Below are 24,731 nucleotides of genomic sequence, written 5' to 3'. Positions count from 1 at the left end.
TTTGAGTCCGTATTTTCAATATCTACAAAGCCTCACTTCCAGTCTTTACCTCAACCACACAACCTTCTCATCTCTTCAGTGTAAATGGAACCTTCTTAAGAAGGAAGAAACTTTTTCTTTACTTTCCACTTATTTTACATAAAATGTTTATGTCCCACTGTTTAATAAAACATATTCAAGGGGACTTGCAACAAATTTTTTTAAACACCAGATTGAAGCCAAACTCCAGGATTTGCTTCAATCTCTCTTCACATAGAGCAGGGGTGGCCAACGGTAGCTCTCCAGATGTTTTTTGCCTATAACTCCCATCAGCCCCAGCCAGCAAGGCCAATGGCTGGGGCTGATGGGAGTTGTAGGCAAAAAACATCTGCAGAGCTACCGTTGGCCACCCCTGACATAGATGCTTTGTTTCTTCTTACAGCCAGGGCTTTTTTTTTTGCCAGAGCCCACAGAAGCAAAGCTCCCCCTGGGCTGGCCAGGGCTCCAGCTGGCCCAACCTGTCATTCGGCAGTCATGTGCTCCCGGGCCAGGTGATGCGGCCTAATAGGCAAATGAGCTCCTGCTGGACTTTTTCTACAAAAAAAGGGTACTGCTTACAGCTCTTCTTACTGCCAGTAAACACTGACCCACCGATTCAGAGGGGCTTAAAATGTTATCAACTGTCACCAAAACATAGCAAATATAGTCATGATTTTGTTTTCCACATGTTATGGTACTTTAAACATGAGCTTTTAAAGTTCCCCAGCATGTGATTACAAGAAGAAATGTATATGTACTCTCATAGCATATTTTCCCCTATAGTTTGTACTGTTTTTTTTTTTTTAAATGTGAATTAAAAACTAGTCAGTATCTACACTGTCAGGGTAGGGTTGCCAAGTCCCTCTGCCACTCTGTAGCATTCCCAGTGTGATGTTCTGGGATTCGTGGTACCATAGAGTTTTATCGCGAATCCTAGAAAATCCCTGGTGCACCATGCCTGGCACAATGATGTCATTTCCGGGTGACATCATCACGCAGGGCACATGGCGTGACAATGGGGCCCTTTGGGGGTTGACCTGCTCCATGCCGGCAGGTTGGGGTCCCTTAAACCAGGGGTTCCCCTGCCCCTGGTAGGAACTTGGCAGCCCTATGTCAGGATCAAACCGACATGTCTTGTTGTGTATGTACCAGTACACTGACCTTAAGTGTTTGATACCTGAGGAATATGAAAACCAGGGCCAAGGAAGGGATAGCAGAACAGAAAAGAAGCACAAAAATAATTCCCCATCTCTCCCACCCTCAAAGATAACGTTTTTTTTTAAAAAAACAGCAGCATCTAGTTACTGCCCTGTTAATAAGGCGAAAAATGCAGACCAGCTTTACTGCAAAAACACAACAATAAAAATTTAATGTAACATATTTTACTAAGCTTTTTCGTTTACTCCCTTGTTTAAAAAGAAACAAGAGGATATTTCAACCTTTAAATAAAGTACAGCCTCGTATTTCAAGTGAAGGCCCTTAGGGTCAATTCACACAAGCACAGACACCTACTTGGGAGGAGACCCATTTAATTTAGTGAGGCTTCCTTCTGAGTGAATATGCAAAGAACTGAGCTTCAAACACCCCACAACTGAATGAACAGACCTGAGCACAAAACGTGAATAAACCTTAAAATGCTTGATGCCTGTTCTGTTTAGTGCAATGAACTGCTTTATATTTAGCTGTGCTCTGAGAGAAATATGATGCACTAAGCAGAAGTTGGAACTGCTTCCATTGAAAACATTTGCGTTTAACAAGTCAGATGATATGAAAGTAGTGGTGTTTAATCCAGCTTTTTCACACATACAAACCACCACAGTAAGTGAATGATGAACAGACACGCATGAATGCATTCACTGAGGAATGAAGGCAGGACGGATATACTTACTGGCTTACACAGCTCTTTGTCAGTTTTGGCTTCCATTTCCCACACATGATGACCATCTAAAATATAAGAAGATAAAAAGACATGTCTAATTCGCTTCCCTTATTATCTCCTCATAGATTTTTTTAAAAAATGGGAAATAAATGACCATTTTCAAATCTCCCATAAAAACATATAAAGCTACTAGACCACTGGTCAAGTAGCTCAGTATTGTTTGGCAGAGAAAGTCTCATCACCTATTAGCCTTTTAACTGAAAGTGCCAGCTACTGAATGTGGGACCATCTGCATTCGGAGCAATCATATTCCACAACTGTACCTCTGCATATGACATTAAAAAGAAGAAGACATGCTTTCAAATTAGCCACCCAGGCTGAACCTGTTAGATGTTTCAAGCAATTTACAAGAAATATGAATGTCTGCTCAAAGGGAAAATGGAAATAGCGCCACAGCTAGAACTTTGAGCAGGGTAAAGAACAGACCCATCTATTGGTTCTCTTTCCTCGCCCAGAGATCTATTACACAAGCTTATCCACTTGTATGTCTGTCACGCTTGCAGGTGCCAGCCTGTTGCTGCACACAAGTTTTGCCTACCCAGCATTTGGAATTCAGGCAAAGGCACCTGCAGTAGGAAACCTGATGTCATCCATTTTGTATATTTATTACCATGCTGGGATGTATGAATGCAAATATTTCTTATTTTAAACCTCTTGCCACATCACTGTTTGCATTTTTAAGCCTCTCTTCAAGCACCAGTGAATGGCCTTTTTCTTCTCTTTTCACTTTCACGTCCAGGATAACAGTGACTCATTTAAAGCTGTCTGATTTACTATAAATATCAGTAACCAACATGCTTTTTACAAAAGAAATCCTATTGCAAAATGCAGATTATTGCACAGCCAGTCACTACAGATTGTTTCTCTTTAAACAACTGGGAGACCTGCAGGACTCAACAACAACAACAACAACCTTTATTGGCATAACAGCATAGATGTGCACAATCAGCAAGGAAGAAAGTACATATATATTACCCCAACATTTGAAACATTCCTCTCCTCTTAGAAGCATAGCACTGATATTTAGCCACAGTCTCAACAATCTCAGGGTTATGAGTGGACAATAGGAAGAGAGTCTTACCACCATCAGATAGTCCCTCATGATTTTGAAGAAGAGGATCTAAGTAAATGGCACAAATATCACAGTAAAATGTACAGTGCAGGAGAACGTGTTCAGTACTTTCTATATTCCTCAGACCACAAACACAAAACCTGTTGGAATAGGGAATTTTCTTAAACCTCCCATTCAACACAGCAGACGGAAGGACATTAAAGTGGGCTAACATGAAGGCTCTATGAAGGTTAGGGGAAGTCAAGCTAGAAAGATATGTTGCCAAGGTTCCACTAGAAAAGATTCCCCCACCTCAAAGGGGAACATCTGCCAGAGGCAAGGCTTCTGCAGGACTCATGGTGGAGGATCTTGTGTGCCCTCCCCCTCAGCAGTGTTTGCAGGCTCTTCCTGACTCTCCCAGACACTTTAATTTTCTGTTTCTACCCAAGCAGCCTCTGTCGCATTCTGCAGTTCAGGTAGCCAGCTCAAGGTTAACTCAGGCTTCCATCCTTCCGAGGTCAGTTAAATGAGTACCCAGCTTGCTGGGGGTAAAGTGTACATGACTGAGGAAGGCAATGGCAAGTCCACCATAAAAAGTCTGCCAAGAAAACATCATGACATGACATCACCCCATGGGTCGGTAATGACTCGGTGCTTGCACAGGGATCTTCAGCTTTCCCTTCTTACTTTTTCTGCTCCTCCACTTTCCAGATTTACCGTCTCTCCTTCCTACTTTTGGACCTTCTAAAATTCCGTCTCTTCATCCCTTCTCCACACTGACACTAACCAACACTTGGATTCAACAGTCCCCACCCCCACCCCAGCGTACTAAGATTTCAAAATGTACCCTCACAAGATCTCAGGGATACATTTTTCTTAAAGAAGCAGAACGTGCTTCAATGATTTTAAGTTTTTCTAACCTCCAATTAATTTTTCTTTTACATGTCATATTTTTCTGCACATGGGGCTTTCCCCTGTCTGTCCCTGGCCTCATTATACGGAATCCTTGATCCACATTTTATGATCTGTTTCAGAATTAGATATAATGATGTTTACTTGCACCCTTCGGAAACTCACGCAATACAGATGCTGGTATGATTTTGTCAGATCCTACTAATGTTCATCTTTATGGCAACCATCTAGGACATCCCTGTGTTACCTTATCATTATCTTGTCTGAGTGTCACAGAGGATACACTTGAGCAGGCTTGCATACTGCCATTGAAGATATTCCTGTGATAGTACTTCAGCAGCATAGCTTAGAACCAGGGCTGCCTGCAATATGCCAGGAGTCCACTAACACCCTTTCTGGTGCCTGCCAAGTGTTTTTTTGAAAGGGGCCAGGTGGAGTTTTTGCCAAGCAGGGGTTCTGATTGACCACTGAATAACTCATCAGCTGTAAAGGTTTTTTTTAAATGTTGCTTTGGCAGCAGCTGCCACCACAGCACATGGATCTTCGCTGTGTGACTGAAGATAAGCTATGGCGGCCATTTTATAGCACATAGGGTATCTTCTGCAACAGCCATTTTGTGGCTGCCACCATCACTTGGTGTCAGAAGTCCAGAGGTGCCCAGAAGCTCTAAAGGGTTGCAATTCTTCTTGCATTACTCTGGTAATGCAGAAACATCCCCAAATATGGCTTCTTTCCAGTTGTGAATGATTGCTACAGCACAGTGATGTTTCAGTATCCACAGTGCAATATCCATCAATGCATAGATGCAGCTCTAGTTTGGTACCAAGTGTCTAAAAAGTTATCATATCACAGCCATACCACAGATGTATATGATAACACTGATACTTTTAATTTTCAGTCCCTTTTCCGAATTCTAACAATGAGTTTGCTTTCTCGCTGCTGTAGAACACTTGAAATCACAGCTCCAGTGGCTACAATCAGTGAAAGAACAGAAGAAATAAGTTTGTTAATAAGGTTACAGAGCTACATATAATGTGTGAATTTGCCCACAGTCCCATCTGTCATTTTGGTGCACAGACAAAATCCCCTTTTTGGTGTCTTCCACAAGTCTGATTACCTTATTGTCCAACCCAACTCCAAATATTTACTGCTGATTTCTTTCAGTTGTACAACCTGTCAATTAGTGGTCTTCCTCTTCTTTTAACTAGTAACCGATCCATAAGAGGATTAATCTTTTAAACTCTTATCCTATAACAGGTACATTTTCTTAATAGCTATTGTCAAAAGGTATCTGAAAAACTGAACAAAAATGTTCTGTACATCACTCCTACACATATAGCGACCTCCTCCCAAAAATGAAACCCAGGTTAGTGAGTCAGGGATCTCATTTGCAGAAGCCATGAGCCCTGAACACATAAATGTATACCAACAGCCATTTATTTCTAGAGAATTAATAATTTCACAATTCATCTACCAGATGCATCTTCATTCCAGTTCTGCTCTCCAAACTGAAGAGCAGTCAAGGGTTAAAAACCCAAAGGATGGGCCTCTTCTTTTCTTCTGGGAAAAACACAAATTATTGCAGATTTATGATCTCACTAAGGATTGATGTTTGCAATCCAGTATGGTCTGGTAGTTAATGCGCTGGACATAGATTAGGGAAACCAGGTTTGCCAGCTTCCAGCTGGGGACTGGGGATCTCCCACTTTTACAACTGATCAGCTCCCCTGGGAAAATGGGTCATTTGAAAGGTGTACTCTAGGGCATTGTACCATGCTGAGGCCCCTCCCCTCTCCAAATCCTGCTCTCTCCCAGAGCCACCCCTAAAGTCTCTAAGGATTTTCCAACACACACCTGGGCAACCCTAGGGAATCCAAGCTCAGTTCCTCCCACAGCAATAGAAGTCTCTCTGCATGATACAGGGTGACTTGCATGTTCTTAGCCTAAACAGGATTGTTGATAAAAGGGCAAGGATAGGACCATATATGCCACTCTGAAATCCTTAGAGAAAGGGTTGGAGAAAAGTGTAATAAATCAATACAAATTTACCTACCAGAATCCAGACTTGCAACTGAACTGCTTGAGGTCATTACACTTTTATACATGAAGTGTGAGAAGTCAAACTTTTGGTATGCTTAGTTTACATTCTGAAAGACCTGAACTGGGATACTGTTTTATTAGTATCTGTCTGTATTTCTGGCAAAGTCTTCTACTGTTTAGTTAATTTTTATAACAGTGCTTTGTGCTATACATTTTTATAACACTTTGCTTTTGCAGTTAAGCGTGTGCGTTTTTCACAAGAGGTTTTTAAGTTTTATGTGTTCTAAGTTTTAAAAAAAAAATAGAATCCAAAGGTAGGTGGTTGTATTGTATCTTTAGTTATCTGAAAGCAATAAGAGTTATTGCAGTTCCAGTAAGAAATTCTCTTGAGAATGTCCAGACTTTTGCAGTTACAAAAAAAAAGAAAGAAAAAGAAAGAAAAAAAGGAGAAAGGAACAGATGACTCAATAAAAGTTAGTGACATTTCATTTAACAAAAACATAAGGAGGAGAAATTGCTATGAAGCAGAGACCCCACAAAATAAATAAATAAAATAAAAACCAGAAAGAAAGAAAAAGCAGACAATTCCTTATGTTACGTCTGGTGAACCAAGGGGGAAATCTCTACGCCCACGGCCTGGGATCAAGTCCAGAAAGGAAACCTAAGATCACTACGTCAACCTCTAACAGTAAACATGTTTTCTAGGTTTGTACAGATCAGCTAAAATTAAGCAAGAGAGAGAAATGGGAATAGATGGAATAATTTTAGGGGTCTCAGAGTGCTAAAAGACTTGCTTATATTAGAGTAAAAGGCCTTCTGTCAGGGTGACTTTTGCCAAGCATCCTACCCAAGTATGCAAGATGCCGTCTCTAGTCAGAATGTGCCAGAGGAGTGAGGAGTGATACACCACAAAAGTTTCCATTGTGAGGCTGCCACATCTGCATCAGCCTGGCTGACTCACAGCCGAAGGCAACTCCCTACCTGGCCAAAATCCAATGAAAGTACACCAGAGCAATTTATACCTTTCCAAAATGCAAATAATTCAAATTACAGACATAACATAAAGCTGAAACAGACACATTTCAGGCATTCCCATTAAGAGTCTAACCCAAGTTATTCTCTCCCAAACAGATTTGTGTTGTTTATATCTCAGATGACAACAAGGAAAAGCAACAATGATTTCCAGAGATATCCTACAGGATAAAGAGCTTCTCTGCAGTGAAATTTTATGACTTCTGAATTTGAGAGGTTAGTCTACTACCTGAACCTTGGAAAACTAAAATAAAACTGAGCTAAAACACTCCCTGCCCACACAACGATGGCTGCTGAATGCTTAAACTAATACAAACAAATTGGGATTGTTTCTGGGCAGTACGCTCAGTTTTAAGATATCCATTGCCTGCCCACCCCTTGAATGAAAACACGACAACGGTATTTGGTTAAACTAAGAAGTTTATTTAAACAGGATGATCTGCAACTATATTGAACCTGAAGTATGGGTCACCACAGGCTTGCAGTGCAAGTCTTCAAACCACCCTTGCTCCGATCCAGAAATTGTTCAAATCTTTCACCTCATTGCCTGCACCAGTGTGCATAGAAGGGAAGAGGGGCACAATCTAAGCACACAACTGCCCAGCCTTAGAACCTATCATATGCCCCCCGAACACTGTTTATATAGCTGCTAGTGATGGTGGTGAGTAGCAGGGCCAGTCCTAGACTGTCCAGCACCCTAGGCAAGGCTAACTTCTGGTGCCCGCCCCCCCCCCGTGCACTCATAACATAACCAAGTCACATGGTTGTGCCCAATTTGTCACCCCCAGAAGGTTGGTGCCCTAGGCAATCAACTAGTTTACCTACTGGCAGGGCCAGCCCTGGTGAGTAGAACCCAGAACAAGACAAATCAGCAGATATATGTTGGAGACTTGCATCTTCATTTCAGTAAACTTTCCATAAAGTGTACAAAACAAAAGGAAACGTATCGTGACGGATCCCTTCACATCATGCACTAAATCCCCCAGGTTTCTAAATGCAATGGTTTCTTCTTGTCACATGTCAATGAAGGTTGACTGCCTTGCTTTTTTGTAGTTGCTTTCATGTTGGCATGAAACCAGATATAACTGAAACAACTCCTTTGAATAGGCTGCATTTGCTGTGGAAAGCAACATGGCTTCAAAGAAACGTAGGTTTTTACACACAAAGGACCAGATCTAGCGGAAATTTCTACTGACCGAAAATGTTTGCTGATTCCCCCCTCCCATAGCAGACGTCAACCAACACGCTTTACCCCTGGAGCAGCATTTGGTGCTGTAGTGAGAGCAGGAGACGGAAATCCCCTCCCAGCCTAAAGTTAACATATTAATGAACCCTCTTGAGAATGAACAAGGAGCACATCAACAGATAATGTGTTAATTGTTTCTGGTTGCAGTAGAATTAGCCACCTTTCGGTGGTAGCAATCTGTGTTTTTCTGCTGAAGGACAAGAGGTTCTGTCGGAAAGTTTGACATGTGGAGATTGATAACAGTAGCCAGCAATTCTGCACACCTACCTCATTTATATAAGCTAGTTTTGAATTGCTAAAAATATAAGCAGGGATCTGAAATGGAATGGCTCAGCACTGAATAGGTCTTTGTAATTCACTCTGCATAAACTGTTCTGTGCAGAGTTAAAAGGAAACTGCAGAAGTCTAGAGTAAAAATATTCTAAAATCATTAGGGAATTCCCTGCAGTGTGAGTCACAGAAACGGCTTCCCCACCACACCCATCTCAAAGATTTCTACATAAAAAAGGCATTGTGGGCTTGTTCTAACAGAGCAGCAGCAAAAGCAAAAAGTTTTCTAAGGCTCACCAACTTCATTATTTTCCTGTAATGCATATTAATGTTGTATAATAAATTCAGTACTTTTGTTCATATTGATTAGAGTCTTAAGCATTAAAAAAGCATTTTATACGAAGTATGTTAAAGCTCTTAGAAATATCACGAAGTATGCTTTTATAAATATTAGTTTGTACAATGCTTTAGAACCTCAGTCCTATAAACTAGGGGTCCCTAACCTACAGCTGGTGGGCCACATGTGGCCCCCAAACTCTTTCTTTGTGGCCCTCCAACCTGCTTGTTTGCTGCTATCACCCTCAAAGCATTTTTCCTCAGACTCACACTATTCATCCTGTCTCAAGAGGCACCATTTACTGCTGTTCTTCCTGTCCTTTTCTTGCAAAAAACACAATAGTAACATTGTTTCTTCTGGTCTCAAGTTCCTTCCGTCAGCCTCCTCTTGGTCTTACCCTCCATACTAGCAATTCGGCTATTTGGGTATCTGTACCACTCAGCTTTTCCACTCCTCCTCTCCATGCAGTACCATGTTGAAGGCTATATATGTGTGTAAGGGAGATAAAGCAACTGCATGAATGGGTACATCACTGTGTGCATGTGCAAGAAGATCCCAGGAAGGAGCCAGGACCCCCTGCTGGAAGCCTGGTAAAACATGGCAACCCTATCCCGCACTCACTCCAGCTAGGAGACTTCTCATTCATCCTGGTGAGTAGCCCCTTGGGTTGAGAGGGAAGGTGTACTCTCTTAAGGAAGCTTATGGGATTCCCCTCCCCACACCTTCCTCCAGCAAAGTTCCCCTCTCTCCAGCTGCCATTTAGCTTCTTATAATTAGGGCTTGGCTGGCTGGTAGTGATGTGTATGTGCGCCCTGCATATAATTTGAAGCCAATGTTATGGCATATCCTCCATTCCAGGTGGAAGGCTGCCTTTTCATTCACTCATCTTCTCTACCTGCCCTTTTTTTGGAGGGCCCTCAGTTTTTAAAGTATTAGCATGTGTAGATATAAACCTCAAGGCAGTGTGTTTATTAAAAAATAAATCTCATAGTATTCTGTGTACTTAGAATTGCAACTCTGCCATCTGGTAGGTCAGATTCATAATCCTTTTTTTAAAAAAAAATCTTCCTAGCCTGTGCACGTGGTCCAATACTCCTAAAAACTGTCACGGGTAAGAAGAAGATGATATACAGGCCTCAGATTCAGTGGGAGCTCACAAGAGCACAGCTCCTGAACCTTTCTGAGAGTTCCACCTCCTCCTTCTGAGAGTTCCACCTCCTTGTCCATTGAATAGTATGTGCAGCTGCATAACAATCCCTGGATGACCTCCACCACCTATTTTTGTACAAAATGACCCCTGGATTTATATCCTGCTCTCCACTCAGAGCAGCTCACAATCTCCTTTACCTTCCTCCCCCACAACAGACACCCTGTGAGTTGGGAGGGGCTGAGAGGACTCTCACAGCAGCTGCCCTTTCACAGACAACCTCTGCCGGAACTATGGCTGACCCAAGGCCATTCCAGCAGCTGCAAGTGGAGGAGTGGGGAATCAAATCCGGTTCTCCCAGATAAGAGTCCGCACACTTAACCACTACACCAAACTGGCTCTCAAACCAAACTGGGTAGGGAGGCAGGGGTCTCTTCTCTTCTTTGCCATGGGCAAAATGAAAATCCCCAGCTAATAGCAGCTAAAGTGGGTTGGATTTGATGAGAAAGGGAAGAATTAGCTCCCTAAAACTATATTCATATTTTTATTTATTCAAGGATTATATTGAAACTCTGCAACTGCTGCTCTGCTAAAAACTTTGAGATGATGCCTGCAAAAGAAAGCGCTGTTTAAAAAAAAGAAATTGCAGATGAGCACTGTGTCTTTAGAGACAAATGGACTAGAGTGCTTCTATTTTGAACATGGATAAAGCTTGTGTGTTACTTTACTTGTATTCTGAATTAAAAGCTTTTGAAGAGAAACTAAACATTTTTATGAAGCAAGTTAGTGAAGGTAACTTTTCAAATTTCTCATGCTACAATGGACTAAAATTTGAGAAGGATGGGAATTTACAATTCAATGCTGAAAGACATATCAAAGCACTGAACCTATTACAGGTGGAATTCCAGAACAGATTCACTGATTGCCATAATCATGGAAAGGAAATAAGAATGTCTCACAGTCCATTTGAAGTAGCACAAGAAGATGGAAGTACTTTTTCCAGATGAAACTAATTGATTTGCAAGCCAGTGATCATCTAAGAGACATTTCCAAATAAAATAGTCTGTCAGATTTCTGCTCTGGTCTACCTGATATATTTATCAACCTCAAGAAATTTGCTGTAAGCATGTTCACAGTCTTTGGCACAACACCGATCTGTGAACAAACTTTTTCCAGGATGAAAACTGTGAAACTTACAGAAGAACATTTACATGACATTTTAATGTCACAAACCTCAACTTGTACATTAATGCCTTGGCTAACAGAAAACAGCCACAAAAATCACTCTGACTAAGGTAAATATGCTTAGGTTCCACAGTAAAATATTGCCCCAAAATGTATTGCATTCAAGTTGACATTTCTTCATTGACCTCTGAATGTTTATTTTTGATCTAAATACTTAGGTTAATAATTTTGTTACATTTTGATTTAAGATGTGTCCCTCTTAAGGCAATGAGCATTCTAATGCAGCCCCCCATGGGCCAGAAGGTTGGAGACCCCTGCGATCAGGGCTTTTTTGAGAAGAACGCACAAGAATGCAGTTCTGGCTGGCTTGGAGTCAGGGATTGTGATCTAATATGCAAATGAGTTCCTGCTGGGCTTTTTTGTGAAACAATGGTGATGTCATGGGGTGTAGCCTAATATGCAAATGGTTCATGCTGGGCTATTCCTACAAAAAAGCCCTGCCTGCTATAAATATATATTATATTCGCATTGGGAACTGCCCCAGAAAGATAAGAAGTGAGTACTGCAAGACTCTCTAGTGAGAATATAAACCTGGGATTTGATTTCAGGACTTCCAGATTCAAATCTTAGACCATCTGGCTTCCTGTTTTCATGGTGTATCTGGGAAGAATCACTTGTGATATGCCCAAGGTTCTCACATGAACACATGAATCTGCCTTATACCAAGTCAGACCCTTGGTCCATCAAAGTCAGTATTGTCTACCCTGACTAGCAGCGGCTCTCCAGGGTCTCAGGTACGGGTCATTCATATCACATGTTTGATGTGAATGAGAGATAGTTTTGCTGAAAACTTGTGGCTGACCCAAGGTCACATCAGCAGCTGCATGTGGAGGAGTGGAAAATCAAACCCAGTTCTCCCATATTAGAGTCCACACAGTTAACCACTACTCTGTTCTCTGTTTTAAGGGGATTGTGCATATAGCTGTCTAAACTATTGATCAAAGAAGGCCTACCTCCTATGAATGAGTGCCACTGCATGAAAGCAACAGAGGAACCAGAGATATACTTCCGCCAGCAGCTGGAAACTGAAGATTTGCAATGGGTAGCTGCAGATTGGGATACACATAAAATTGAGGGATCTTTGAAAGGACCTATTTACTACCAAGGATATGCACAAAATGCAGTCCAAAGTCATGCTTCTTAAAACAGTTAAGGCTCAGTCCAGGTTTCTGTGCACGAAAGGACACCATGTGTGGACAGTTCTGTGATAACTTGATGGAGATGTATGAATACACCCTGGACTGGATTAATATTCTCATCCCCTTAATGGTTGTAGTCTTGTGATTAAATCCTGAAGGTAAGGAAAAGCTCCCAATGAACCAACATTAAAACTGTAGCTAATCATAACTGTGCTCAGAGATACCCTTGGGAGATAAGGAGCTGCATACTTGGAGAAGAGATCTTTGCAGAAGCAACCATTAATGATCACAGACTGTTTTTTGGCCATTTATGAGGCTGTGTGGTCATCACCAAAGTAAACAAGTTCTGTTTATCTCCCCATTCCCCCAAGAAAGGATCTAAGATCACTCAACTAATTTAGACCCATGAGACGTCTTTAGAAAGTTCAGAGCTCTAGGCAATTACTTATTCTGTTAAATGCTATGGAAGTTCCTTGGAGTTCCAATGCTAAGGTTATTTTCAAACTAAAATCCTGTGCGGCTGAAGTCAGAAGCAGAGAGAGGAACACATGAAGCTGCTTTATAATGAATCAGACCATTAGTCCAGGGTTGGCCAAAGGTAGCTCTCCAATGTTTTTGCCTACAATTCCCATCAGCCCCAGCATTGGCATGCTGGCTGGGGCTGATGGGAGTTGTAGGCAAAAAACATTGGAGAGCTACCGTTGGCCACTCCTGCCATGAAAGTCAGTATCATCTTCTCAGACCGGCAGCAGCTCTCCAGTGTCTCAGGCAGTGGTCTTTCACATCACCTACCGCCTGATTTTTAAAAACTGGAGATGCCAGAGACTGAACCTTGTACCTTCTGCAATCCAAACAGATGATCTACCACTGAGTCATGGCCTATCCCCAAAGGAAGGAGAAGGCAAGTAGATCTCTTGATAGCTCAAACTGGTGAGCAGACCCTGACCAAGAAGCTACTGTAATGTTCTGGGAGCTTTACCTGAATCCCTCTGACTATTGGTGCCAGACTTCCCTGGCTGATGAGGCTCATTTCCTGAGGTTCTTTTAACTAGACAGAGCTGGTTGGTTCACAAAGTCTCTGTCTGATATGCGACTATTTCCAGATCTACTGTGAGATCAAATCCTTTCAAAAGTTATTTGCAGGTGGTCCAAAATAGGTGGCCTTTGTAACTTCAGTGAAGAGGCGTCAATTGTTTGTTGTTGTTTGCTCACAGAAACTAGGGATCAACATGTCACACAAGGCAATAAATACTGTATATCAACTTGCCTGCCAACTTTAAGCACAGGAATGCTGGCAAGAACAGGCCTTAAAATCATGGCCCAAAACATCTCCCCCCCCCTCCTCACATTTCTTCATTTTGTAACATCCAGCCTGATGAACAGTTCTTGAACTCAAAAACTTGCACAATGTTTTGTGTCGTTTTCATTGGCCCTAGTAAAAGGACTATGTGGACTGTACTGTATAGTATTTTTCTTCTAGATCAAAGCAATGTAGCTTCTAAGCCAATGACATCCTTACGGACAATAATACCTCTTCCTGACAAGACTCATTGTGATGTCAGAAACACATGTCTTGTGGGTCTTTAAACACCAACGCATTTATTGTGGCATTAAGTTTGGTAGGCAGTGGCCAATTTCATCAGATTAATATATCAGAGTAGATTAGCCACTTACTGCTTAGTAAACTAACATAGCAAACATTCTAGTTATTTTATAATTAGACTGTTGCATAATTAGACCATTCCAGATTATTTTAACTCTGTCTACATGGGCCTACCCTTATACTAGCTATAGCTAGTGCAGAATGTGGCAGCGCGCCTGCTCTGTGATGTCTTCATGGGCGCACATTCAGCAGGTACTGTACAAGCTGCACAGGCTGCCGATCGAGTTCTGGATCCATTTCAAGGTGTTGGTTTTAACCTTTAAGGCCCTCTCCTCTTATGTACCTCAAAGGGCTTTACACACAACTAATCAATAATCTATTTATAATCTCTGGCCTAAAAGACATCCAACTTGCCTGACTAGGGCCAGAACATTCTCAGCCCTGGCTCTGACCTAGTAGAATGAGCTCCCAATAGATATAGGGGCTCTGCAAGATGTGTTACAATTCTGCAGGGCCTGCAAAATGGAGCTATTCTACCAGGCTTTTCGTTGAGGCTACAGACGTCCGGTTAACATTGGCCACTCCTGCTCAAACCACCGCTCCAACTGCCAGTCAAACACTAAAATTATTCCACTTTGATTGGAGCTGACAGGGAGTTATACAACTGGAACCCATGAGGCGGACTGTACTTACTAACTGTTAAAACAGAACCGAAACTATAGTTTTTCAGTATGCCATCTCACGGTTGGTCTTGTTTTAATAAATGTTTTAGAATTTTAATGTAGTATTGTTATTAATGTTTATGTTGTGACCCACCATGAGTCTGCTTGCAGGGAGAAGAAGAAGAGATTGGATTTATACCCCGCCCACAACCCGAAGGAGTCTTAGAGTGGCTTACAATCTCCTTTCCCTTCCCCTCCACACAATAGAAACCCGTGAGGTAGGTGGGGCTGAGAGAACTCTCCAAGAACTGCTCTTGAGCAGAACAGCTCTGAGAAAGTTATGGATTGACCCAAGGTCACTCCAGCAATTGCATGTGAAGGAGTGGGGAATCAAACCTGGTTCTCTCAGATAAGAGTCTACACACTTAGCCACTACACCAAACTGGCCCTCAGTTTGAAGGGCAGGATAGAAATCAAATTTAATAAACAAACAAGCAAACAAACAAACAGCATGAAGTCCCCCTGATTCTTGAAACTTTAACCTGGTTTTGAATTTTCAGTAAAGGAATGTGTTATCCTCAGTCATGAATAAGATCAGCAAAATATTGTATTTGATAAAGGCTAAATATCTAGCTCATCCTGACCTGGAAAGCCCAAGCTAGCCTTAACTTGTCAGACTGGGAACTAACCAAGGTGAGCCCTCATTAGTACCTGGCTGGGAGATGAGCAAGGACGTCCAGAGTTGCTACACAGAGTCAGGCAATGGCAAGCCATCTCTCTTGGTCTCTTGCCTTGAAAACTCTATTGGGTTGCCCTATGTCAGCTGCAATTGGACAGCACTTTCCACCACCAAATGCAAGCTCATGTGTGACTAAAGGACACCTCTGTTCAATGTCTTCAAGTTTCCTGCAATGCTAAACCATAATGTACTGTCATAAAATAATGTGACATAATGTATGTCAGAAAGTTCCTGGTTACTTTCTGGTCTGAGCAGCATAGCTGAAGATGAAGAAAGTGGATTGTTTGAGGGTACACAGGGAGCCCTACACTCATAAACTTACTTCTGTTATAAGCAAACCCCATTTGCATTATTCCACAAATAACCATTTGGTCATCTAAAAGTTCATCTGTGCTTCTAACAGCAGAAGTTGTGCATATATAAATACAGGTGTGGATATAATCTTTTTTTAAAATCAAATTTTTGATCCAGGACAAAAAGTTTGAAATGGAAAACAACCATCTTAGAAAATCTAAGTGAAATTCTGTAGGATAAGACTTCTTATGTGTATGGACTGTGGTCTATTCTGTCTTTCTTATGCTGTGCAGCTAGGAAAATCTGAAATATTTCCTACTAGATATGCTGTAACTACTATATGTGTATGAAAGGATTCCACTGAGCAATGATTCTGTCATCCCATGAAACTCCCTGCTAAAGATATCTAGTATTGGTAAGTGGCCAGAAACCCCTTCATATGCTAATACCACTCCAGGAAATAGGTACAAGTGACCTTCACATCAACTTTTGTGCTCTGAACCCTTCATGTTTCTAGCCCCTCTTGCTGGCAAAAATGTTCAAGCTTGTTGCAAAGAAGTTAATACAGAAATCAACCCAGCAGAAAACAAAATCGATGTAACACAGTTTGACAGAGGCAGATACAGAAAATATTATGCATAAGGCATGTGACATAGGGATATTCTGCCACTCAGTTTATTATGTGAACTACAGCCTGACTACCAGTCTGAAACTTGACCCTTTGCTGGCTAGTTGCCCCTCAAACTGCTGCTGGCAGTGGAAAGACCAATGGAAAGATCTCTGAAAATGTAAGATCTTTTACTAAATGGAGTTCAGCCAAGAGTCTGCTCACTAGTCTCCACGTCTCATCTCATCAAAACAGACACCAAACCTTCAGCCTTCAAACACAGCAGTGCAAAATGAAATGTCTATGGTAATATAGTCCCTATCCAAGGGCCATTAAAGTTTCTGAGGAACATATTGGTTTTGTGATTTTTTAAAAAAACATTAATGCTTCTACATGAACTTTCTCCCCAGAATTATTCTTAGCCAGGGAAAAACAATAGCATATCATTTGATTGATTCATGTGTGGATAATTTAAGCAGTTCAAGTTTGAGGACTTCATTCCAATTCTTTATTAGAGCTACAGAAAGATACATTACAACCTTCCAAATTCTACAATATTAGAATGACAGCGCCCCTAGACCTTACTAGCTTAGCTTTCTATTAAAACTTACAAGATGAAACACAGTTCTGGAAAATCCACATTAGGGGATGCCGCTACACCTAGCAAACCTAAAATGGCAGTCTTAAAAGACAAACTTAAAATGCTCTCCCCACCAATAATTGTACTAGAATCTTTTAGATAACTAACCTAGCAGCAACCCGCTCTAAAAAAAAGCTGGAGAAGTTACAAAGATCCATGTATCTATAGTAATGATGGTTGCCACTTAGTTACTATAGTAGAAATGTCCCAACACAACATGAGTTGGTTTCTGACAAGACTCCTACAGTTTCTCAATATCGTTTTAAAATCATCTATTAAACTGGATCTAAGAGATCATCTGTGAGTTCATTGCACAAATGACATGATTTGATGAAATGTTTTCTCCCAGTTATTTTAGAACTGGTCCCTAAATTCTGTGGTTTCTTTAAAAACACTTCATTGAGAATACAGAATTCCCATATCTTTGAACTTGTCTCTCTCTCTATCAGCCAATTCAGTTAAAATTAGCTTTGAAGATGAAGTCTCCCAAAAAGAATCTTGTTACTGCTCTTGAAGAGATAAATGTACCCACTTCTGAACTTCTTGAAACCCTTTCTGTTGAATGTTGGGGAAGAAATGCATCCAAAACTAAAACGGCAATGCAAACAGAAAGAAAAGTGTAAAACCATAACACTCTCTATATAAACAGAAATTTGCAACATTCAAAATAACAATTGAACCTACTGTTGTAAGGAAATTTGAATTTAAGAAGCCTGAACATTTAAAAAAACATAGCTACCATCTTCAGTTGCATAACTACTATAGCTGAATGTCTTAACATTTCATATTGACTCCCATCACCAGAAAATACAGTCCTATGTGTAAGTAATTAACTATTGACAAAAATCCCTTGAAGTACAGGCTTCCTTCAACACCGTATATTTTATTTAAAAACTGCACTACAGAATGTCTGAGGAAATGATAGTGTACTTCTTGAAGAGACCAGTTGACTTCTCTTGCAATAGCAGTAGTCTTTTCCTGTGTTCCTTGATACTGTATATACATTATGCTTCAGCCCTTTTTGGGATGCCACCCCTACTTTCTCACATTTTTAGTTCCTTACTTTAAGCAACTAATCTCGACACCTAGACTTTTCATTTAATACACATCTAGAGCATCCCAGGTGATATTAGTGCTTCAGTTTTTTTTTTTTAAATACTAGAATACAGTGATGAGAAAGGTATATTGAAAGCACATCATCTCCACTGCTGACTTCTACTTCAAGAAAAGACTTGATCATTCTTTAGGGATTCCTTCTCATATGAGTCTTTGTTTGGCTAGGCCAACTGACCCTCCCCTCTCCCACGAAAGGATAATGCTATTCCTCCAGAAAGCTAACTCTTAAAGAAGACACAGCATGGGGTTTTGGCTAAGAAAAAAAAAATCTACGAACGAGGATTCAATTGTAATTTTACAGAACACAGCTATAAAATATCATATTTTTGTAGGTAATATTAACTAATCTAGGCTGCCAATGTGGTGCATTGGTTAGAAAATCAGGCTAGGATCTGGGAGACCCTGGTTCGAATCCCCACTCTGCTATAGAAGTTTACTGGGTGACCTTGGGCCTGTCCCAGCCTAACCCCTCCCCCTCAGTTGATGTGAGGACAACAGAATGATGTAAATTGCTTTGGGTCCCCACTGGAGACAAAAGTGAGGTATGAGTAAAGTAAACAAATAATACCTTAGGGACCTCGTCTCCCCACATATTCCCCAGAGGGTACTTAGATCTGGGACACAAAATCTATTAGTGATCCCCGGGTCGAGGGAGGCTAGACTAAAGTCCACTAGAGAGAGAGTCTACTCGATTGTTGCTCCCTATTGGTGGAATAAGATGCCGGAAGAGATTAGGGCCTTGCGGGACTTCGCCCAGTTCCACAAGGCCTGTAAGACAACACTATTCCGGCAGGCCTTTAATTGATCTGGAATGACTGATATGGTGCGACTGATATACACCTAATATATACTGAACATCATCTGAAATGAGATAATATCAAATGTGATTAGCACCAGATTGTCTTTAACTGTTCTAATTGTTTAATTTTAAATTATGATGTAACGTAACGTGAGTGTATTGTCTTAATATTACTGGTTGTGAGCTGCGCTGAGCCTGCTTCGGCAGGGAGGGCGGGATAAAAATCCAATAAACCTAAATAAAATATCTGTTTGTTCCCGGGATTTTGCTGAAGTGATAGTGGCAGCTTATCTGAGTTCAGAGCATAACTGAATAAGCCTTGACATAAGCTTAAGTTCCATTAACCATTAGTCATGTCATCGGTTTACATTGATTAAAAAAACAGAAATATGGATGGAAAAGCCAATGTTTAAATCATGTATTAAATAGCTTCTAATTGTAATATTTCCTCTGATTGCTTCCTAAGAGCACACCTTAATGGCAGCTTCTTCTACCACTGCATTAAGTGGCAAAAAGAGATAACGTGAGGTGCATCACATATAGGAGACACTTAATTGTTCTTTAAAGGAAAAAAAAGCTTGCAGTTTTCTCTCAAAGTTTATTCTGCACAAACTCTCACAGTAGCTGTTACGGTAATCACATTCTCTATGGAGACCTGTCCACTGGGTTCACCCTTGAAGCTGAATTTGGGCAGCTGGCTGAGCCAGTTAATGTGCGTCTCGGGAACTGCATTGCACTCCCATTTGACAATCAAAAGAAACTGCCTTACTCAGCAAAACTATTTCCACCTCGAATGTATCATATAATGCAGCTAAGGACAGTCATAGATTACATAGTGGAGCAGCAATCTTTTTGGAACTCAGTGAATGTCGAGGGTTAAATGGCCATGATTATCAAAGCCTTCATTTGAATAGCTGGGAGAAGCAAAGTGCTTGAGAATTTCAGGAGACGGCTTAAAGTTCAGTGGGTTTTGACAAGCAGCTGTGGAATTTCTGGTTTCTGCCAGCACCACGGAAACCCTTTCCAAAACAAGAAGCCTTTAAAAAATCGCTCCTCCTCCTCGGCTCTCACCTTCACTGACCGCACTTTTTTACCCACAGCTATCTGTTCTAGCCACATTTTGTCTGGAACTTAATTTGGATTAAATGTACTTAATTCACAATCTCTGTAGCAGGCTCAAATAAAAATGGCAGATAGACCTGATTTGGCCAGGAACCAAGTGCTTTCACACCCACCTATCTCTTTGCAGTTTAGTGTGGGTCATACAGTGCCTCAGAATAGGAATGGGAATTTCAAGTTACAAAAGATCACAGGCAAACAAGCAAAAAAGACTTTTCTTCTTCACTCATAATGTAACCTTTTTGCTCTTGGAAATAACATGTCTGTGCATGCACAGACTGTGGTAAAGACAAATTAATTTTCACAAATGAGCATCTAATAAATTAACAAAGCTACACACACATTATATTTACTACTTTTAATACAGTGATGAGAAATTACATATTGACATCAATACATTTATTGCAAAAATAATTCCAACATTCAGTTGCTACCGTTTCCCTCAGAAATTATATTTACATGGTTAAGATTAAAATGAAGCAATGAAAATGACCAACACAGAAAATTCAGTTTTTAAAAGTACTATTGAAAGGAATAATCTGCTAGCATCTATGATATTCAAACTACATTGCTTTTTATTTATTACTTTTATCAAACCATTCCTCAAATGAATTCAGGGTGGTAGACGCTATTCTCACCTGTTCCATTTTACCTTTACAAGAATGCTGCATCCTTTGGACTGAGAGACTTATTGATCCAAGCTCACAGGTGAGCTTCATGATATAGGGGAATCATTCTGAATCTGAATTTCCCTGCTCCCAATCCTATACCCTACAATACTGTTAATACTAACTACGACTGAAAAAATTTGCATAGCTGTCAGGTGACATTGTCAACTTTATGTATAGCTATGTCATAATGTACAGTGGCACTCATCAATAAGAAAGATTCCCTCAATACAGAACCATAGCCTTATATAGCCAAGTTCCGAGAACGTTTTCATAACAGACATTCCAATTGGTATTAACTCGCTGCACCTGCACAGGGACATGTTCCCAAACACTTTATTTTAGCTTAGCAACAACCCTTGTGCGAGCTCTAGCACCCTATCTACTCAAGAAGCAGTATTACAGGATCTAACTAAACCAGCTTTACCATTAGGGCTCATCTTCCGGCACATCCTCCAGAACGATTACATGCCACCTACTTGCAACAATACCTTTCAGGACAATCAGGTCAGTCTTTCCAGCTCTGCCCTTAGCAGGAGAAGATTTCAATCTTCCAGAACACTCCGCTGTTGACCTCAAAATCACCAATAATGGCTGGCTCCAAAGAGAAAACTGATCAACCAGGATTTACTGGCAAATTTCGTTCAGCCTCTATCAAGATTAGATTATCCTTTCCACTACGAAAAACATAAGGGAGCCTTGTAGTACCTTAACGACTAACAGATTTCTTGTAGCTTAAGCTATCTGCCGGCTAGAGCCCACTTCATCAGATGCCTGGGCTGTGGCCCCTGGAAGTTTACACTACAATAAATCTGTTAAAGTTTAAGCCAACGCAAGACTCCTTTTTGTTTTTGCAGCAAGAGTTTACCCCATTGGTCTTTCCCACTGTGGAAAGTGTTCCTTTTTAGTTTTCAGATGGGTAGCTGTGATGTTCAGCAGTAGAAAAGCAAGCTTCAAGTCTAGCAGCATCTTAAAGGTCAACGAGAATTCCAGAGTAGAAGGTTCTGAGAGTCAAAGGTCTTTATGTCAGGTATCTGATGAAGGAAGCTTTGACTCATGAAGGCATACCTGTGTAATCTTGTAGGCCTTTAAGCTTGATCCTCCTCTTTAGGTGTTTCATTAGCATAGCAAGAAAAATAATATTATCTGTTACTTTAGGGATGGGTCACTCTGTTCTTATCTTGTACCTCTAACATTTTTTTATTTGGCTTTGCAGAAATATGAGAGACCTACTGCAACCCTTTGCCCAGCAAGACTTCTGGACCAGCTGCTAACAAACTTTCCTTCTACAATGATGGATGTGTATTTCGGCCAACCCAGGATGGCTTTGACAAAGGGGGCTCCAGTCCACAAAAATTTATGCCATAATACATTTTCATTTTTAGAACTGCCAAAGGGCTCTGGGTTTTTTTTGTTTGCTTCTAACAGATGAACATTTACACAACACATTTTCTGAGATATACACACAGAGAGTGCTTTACAATGACACGGTAAATATGTGTTTGAAAATGCATGCATTGTACAGACACATAATGCCAGGATTGGCTAAGGCTCCAGAGACATATGCACAATGGGCTAACACTGTTTGCTGCTGTGGAATAGCTACGTTCAATAGGTGTTTTTTAAAAAATTCATTCTGGATAGGGGGCTGTATTTAGACTGCAATCCTAAGGAGGGAATCAGCCTTTCATCCAAATTTGGAATAATGCTGTTAGTGTGATCAGCAAGTTAAGTATGCAGAACAAGGTAGAAGAGCTTTTACTACAGTGCAGCACCACAGTCCACCATGACACTGTTTTTCTTTATTTATGTTATTTATAGTCTGCCTTTCTTACAGGAACTAAGGCGGATATTACACTGGCATTAGAGGCACATGCATATGCACTAATTTTCAGGACCAGAGTTTTAAATACCTGGAGCTTTCTCCACAAAAATGACTTTGGAGTCTTGAAGAAAGTTGTGTCCAGTCAGTATCATTTTTTTCCCGCCCATCACATGATAGCTATCAACACTTTGCTTCTCCACCAAAGGCAGTTCCTGAGCAGATCTCTGAGCTGATTAGATCAAAAAGAAAAACACCATAATCAATACAAAATAAAACATTACAAACAATACAAAATAAAAATTCTGCAGAGGCCTGGTTTGGATCCAGAGAAAGAAAGAGAGAGAGAGAGAGCTGAAGAAGATATATCTTTTTATAGCATGTTTGAAGAATGGGATCTATATTATATCATGCGTGAAGTACACTTGAAAACGAATGGGCATAACGTGCTATATCATATTCTGAAAGCACCATACAATCTTTATAGCATTGTTAAATCATACTCCAGAAACATTTTTGGATTATCACTGAACATAGTTGCAAAGTAGCCAAAAGTAATCTCTTGAGGTAAATCTTTTGTAGTGTGAAGCCCAAAATAATTCTACCTGTACCTTATACTACAATATAATTCAAGTAAATTCAGCATAATGTTATCTGGGAGAAGGCTCCCAGATACATTTATGTTTTGTCTTTAGCCCTTCTTTTACACAGTATTTAAGATTTATACAATATTAACCCACAATCAGATTATTTTTTAGTAGTTATATGGAATCTGGCAGCCTTGTCCATAAAATATATTTTGGTGATCTCTTTCTTTCACATACTCCTTCCAGCCAAGTTCTTTAGAAGCTCACCTAAAGCCAAACTAAATGTTATGCTTTACTCAAGTTTTCCATGGGGACTCGCAGCCATAATGCAGCTGCAGAGTTCCCAGTGGTAACTTCTGTGTAAAAATTCTGCAGAGGCCTGGTTTGGATCAGGACACAGCACAGAGAGTGGGGTTTCTGCCTTCCCAGGCACCATTTTCAGGAGCTGAAACAGCTTGGGGACAAGCTGTTTTGGTTCCTGAAAAATGGTGAGAAGGGGGAATGCTGGAGCCCCTTTTTCATGTGCTGTGGTCCCAGTCCGAATAGGGACCCTGCTGTGCTTTTATACAGGATTTGCCACTGCGGACTGGCAGCTAGCTCGTGGCAACTCATGCAAACCATAATGTACAGTTTCCTCAGCTGTAGTGTAGCTGAGAAAAAGAAAAAAGCTGTTTATAGGGGAAGGTGTGAGCTGTGTAATGCACAGACATGGCAGGGAGGAGAGGGGGTTCATGGGTGGCAGTCGAGCAAGGGGGATGGGAAAGGAGCATGCAGACCCCATTCCTGTGCTACTTGCTGCTGCTGTAGCTGGGAGCATTTCTTCTGCCTCAAATGAAAGCAGTCGGTGGACTTCAGGAAGATTTGTGGACCATACACGATATCGTATTGACCCCAAATGCATTGACAAAAACTGGTACTAACAAAAACTGATACTTACAGCATTCAATTGGGTTGGAGGCTACTTGCAGAGAAAGGGTTCTCCCATTGGGCTGGGGAATGTGAACACGGAAGACAAGACGAACTCGAGTGTTCTTCCTTCCAATATCAGTTTCCCCTTTCCGCAGTTCAATGTCTGAATTTCTGAGTTTCAGTATTCCAGCGCAGTCAATGCTGACCAAAATCAAAAACAGAACTTTTCAACTCACTTTCATAGTCTTCCGGAATTACACATGTTCAGATTGTCTGCATCTCCACTATGTCTTTGGAACATAATTACACGTTCTTTGAAAAAAACATAAGAAACTTCACAGAGAGCCATTAGCAGAACTTGATTCCTCAGACCTTTTCTTCTGCTTATCCCCACTCTAGGCACCAAGTTTTGATCAGTCAGTCACACAGTTGCCAGAAGCTCAGTCACTGATGAGGTCCACACATGAGCCCTCACTCGACTCTCCATCTACAATTATTTTAGTAGCAGAACAAAGTAAGAGTCCAGTGGTACCAACAAAGTGTGCACACCAAAGCTCATACCTTGAATCAAACTTTATTGGTCTTAAAGACACCACTGGACTCTTAACTTTGTTCTACTGCTTCAGACCAACATAGCTGCCCACCTGGAATTATTTTACTTACTGCTACATTTCACAGAATTATGTAGAGAAATAGGCAGTTACAAGGCAGCTGTTTCACAATCTCTCTTACCATTTATCACTTATATGGATACAACAGCAAATAATCTGGAGTGCTTTTTCAGTCCACC

General features: G+C 40.9%; 1 protein-coding gene across 3 annotated transcripts in view; it reads right to left on the bottom strand.

Moving 5' to 3' along the window:
* The window catches only part of NFATC1 (nuclear factor of activated T cells 1), a 202,448-nt gene that overhangs the window by 70,766 nt on the left and 106,951 nt on the right, over positions 1–24,731 (bottom strand). For all 3 annotated transcript variants that reach the window (XM_060244120.1, XM_060244119.1, XM_060244121.1), the window contains exons 5-7: positions 23,970–24,142; positions 22,537–22,677; positions 1,907–1,962 (exon numbers count right to left, since the gene is read on the bottom strand). In XM_060244120.1, coding sequence (XP_060100103.1) covers positions 1,907–1,962; positions 22,537–22,677; positions 23,970–24,142 — 370 coding nt within the window. The remainder of the gene's footprint in view (positions 1–1,906; positions 1,963–22,536; positions 22,678–23,969; positions 24,143–24,731) is intronic.

Source organism: Heteronotia binoei, chromosome 7, assembly GCF_032191835.1.
Source record: "Heteronotia binoei isolate CCM8104 ecotype False Entrance Well chromosome 7, APGP_CSIRO_Hbin_v1, whole genome shotgun sequence".
NCBI classification, from domain to species: domain Eukaryota; kingdom Metazoa; phylum Chordata; class Lepidosauria; order Squamata; family Gekkonidae; genus Heteronotia; species Heteronotia binoei.
The sequence above is the reverse complement of the archived record's forward strand: the minus strand, read 5'-3'. Positions and strand labels throughout refer to the sequence as shown.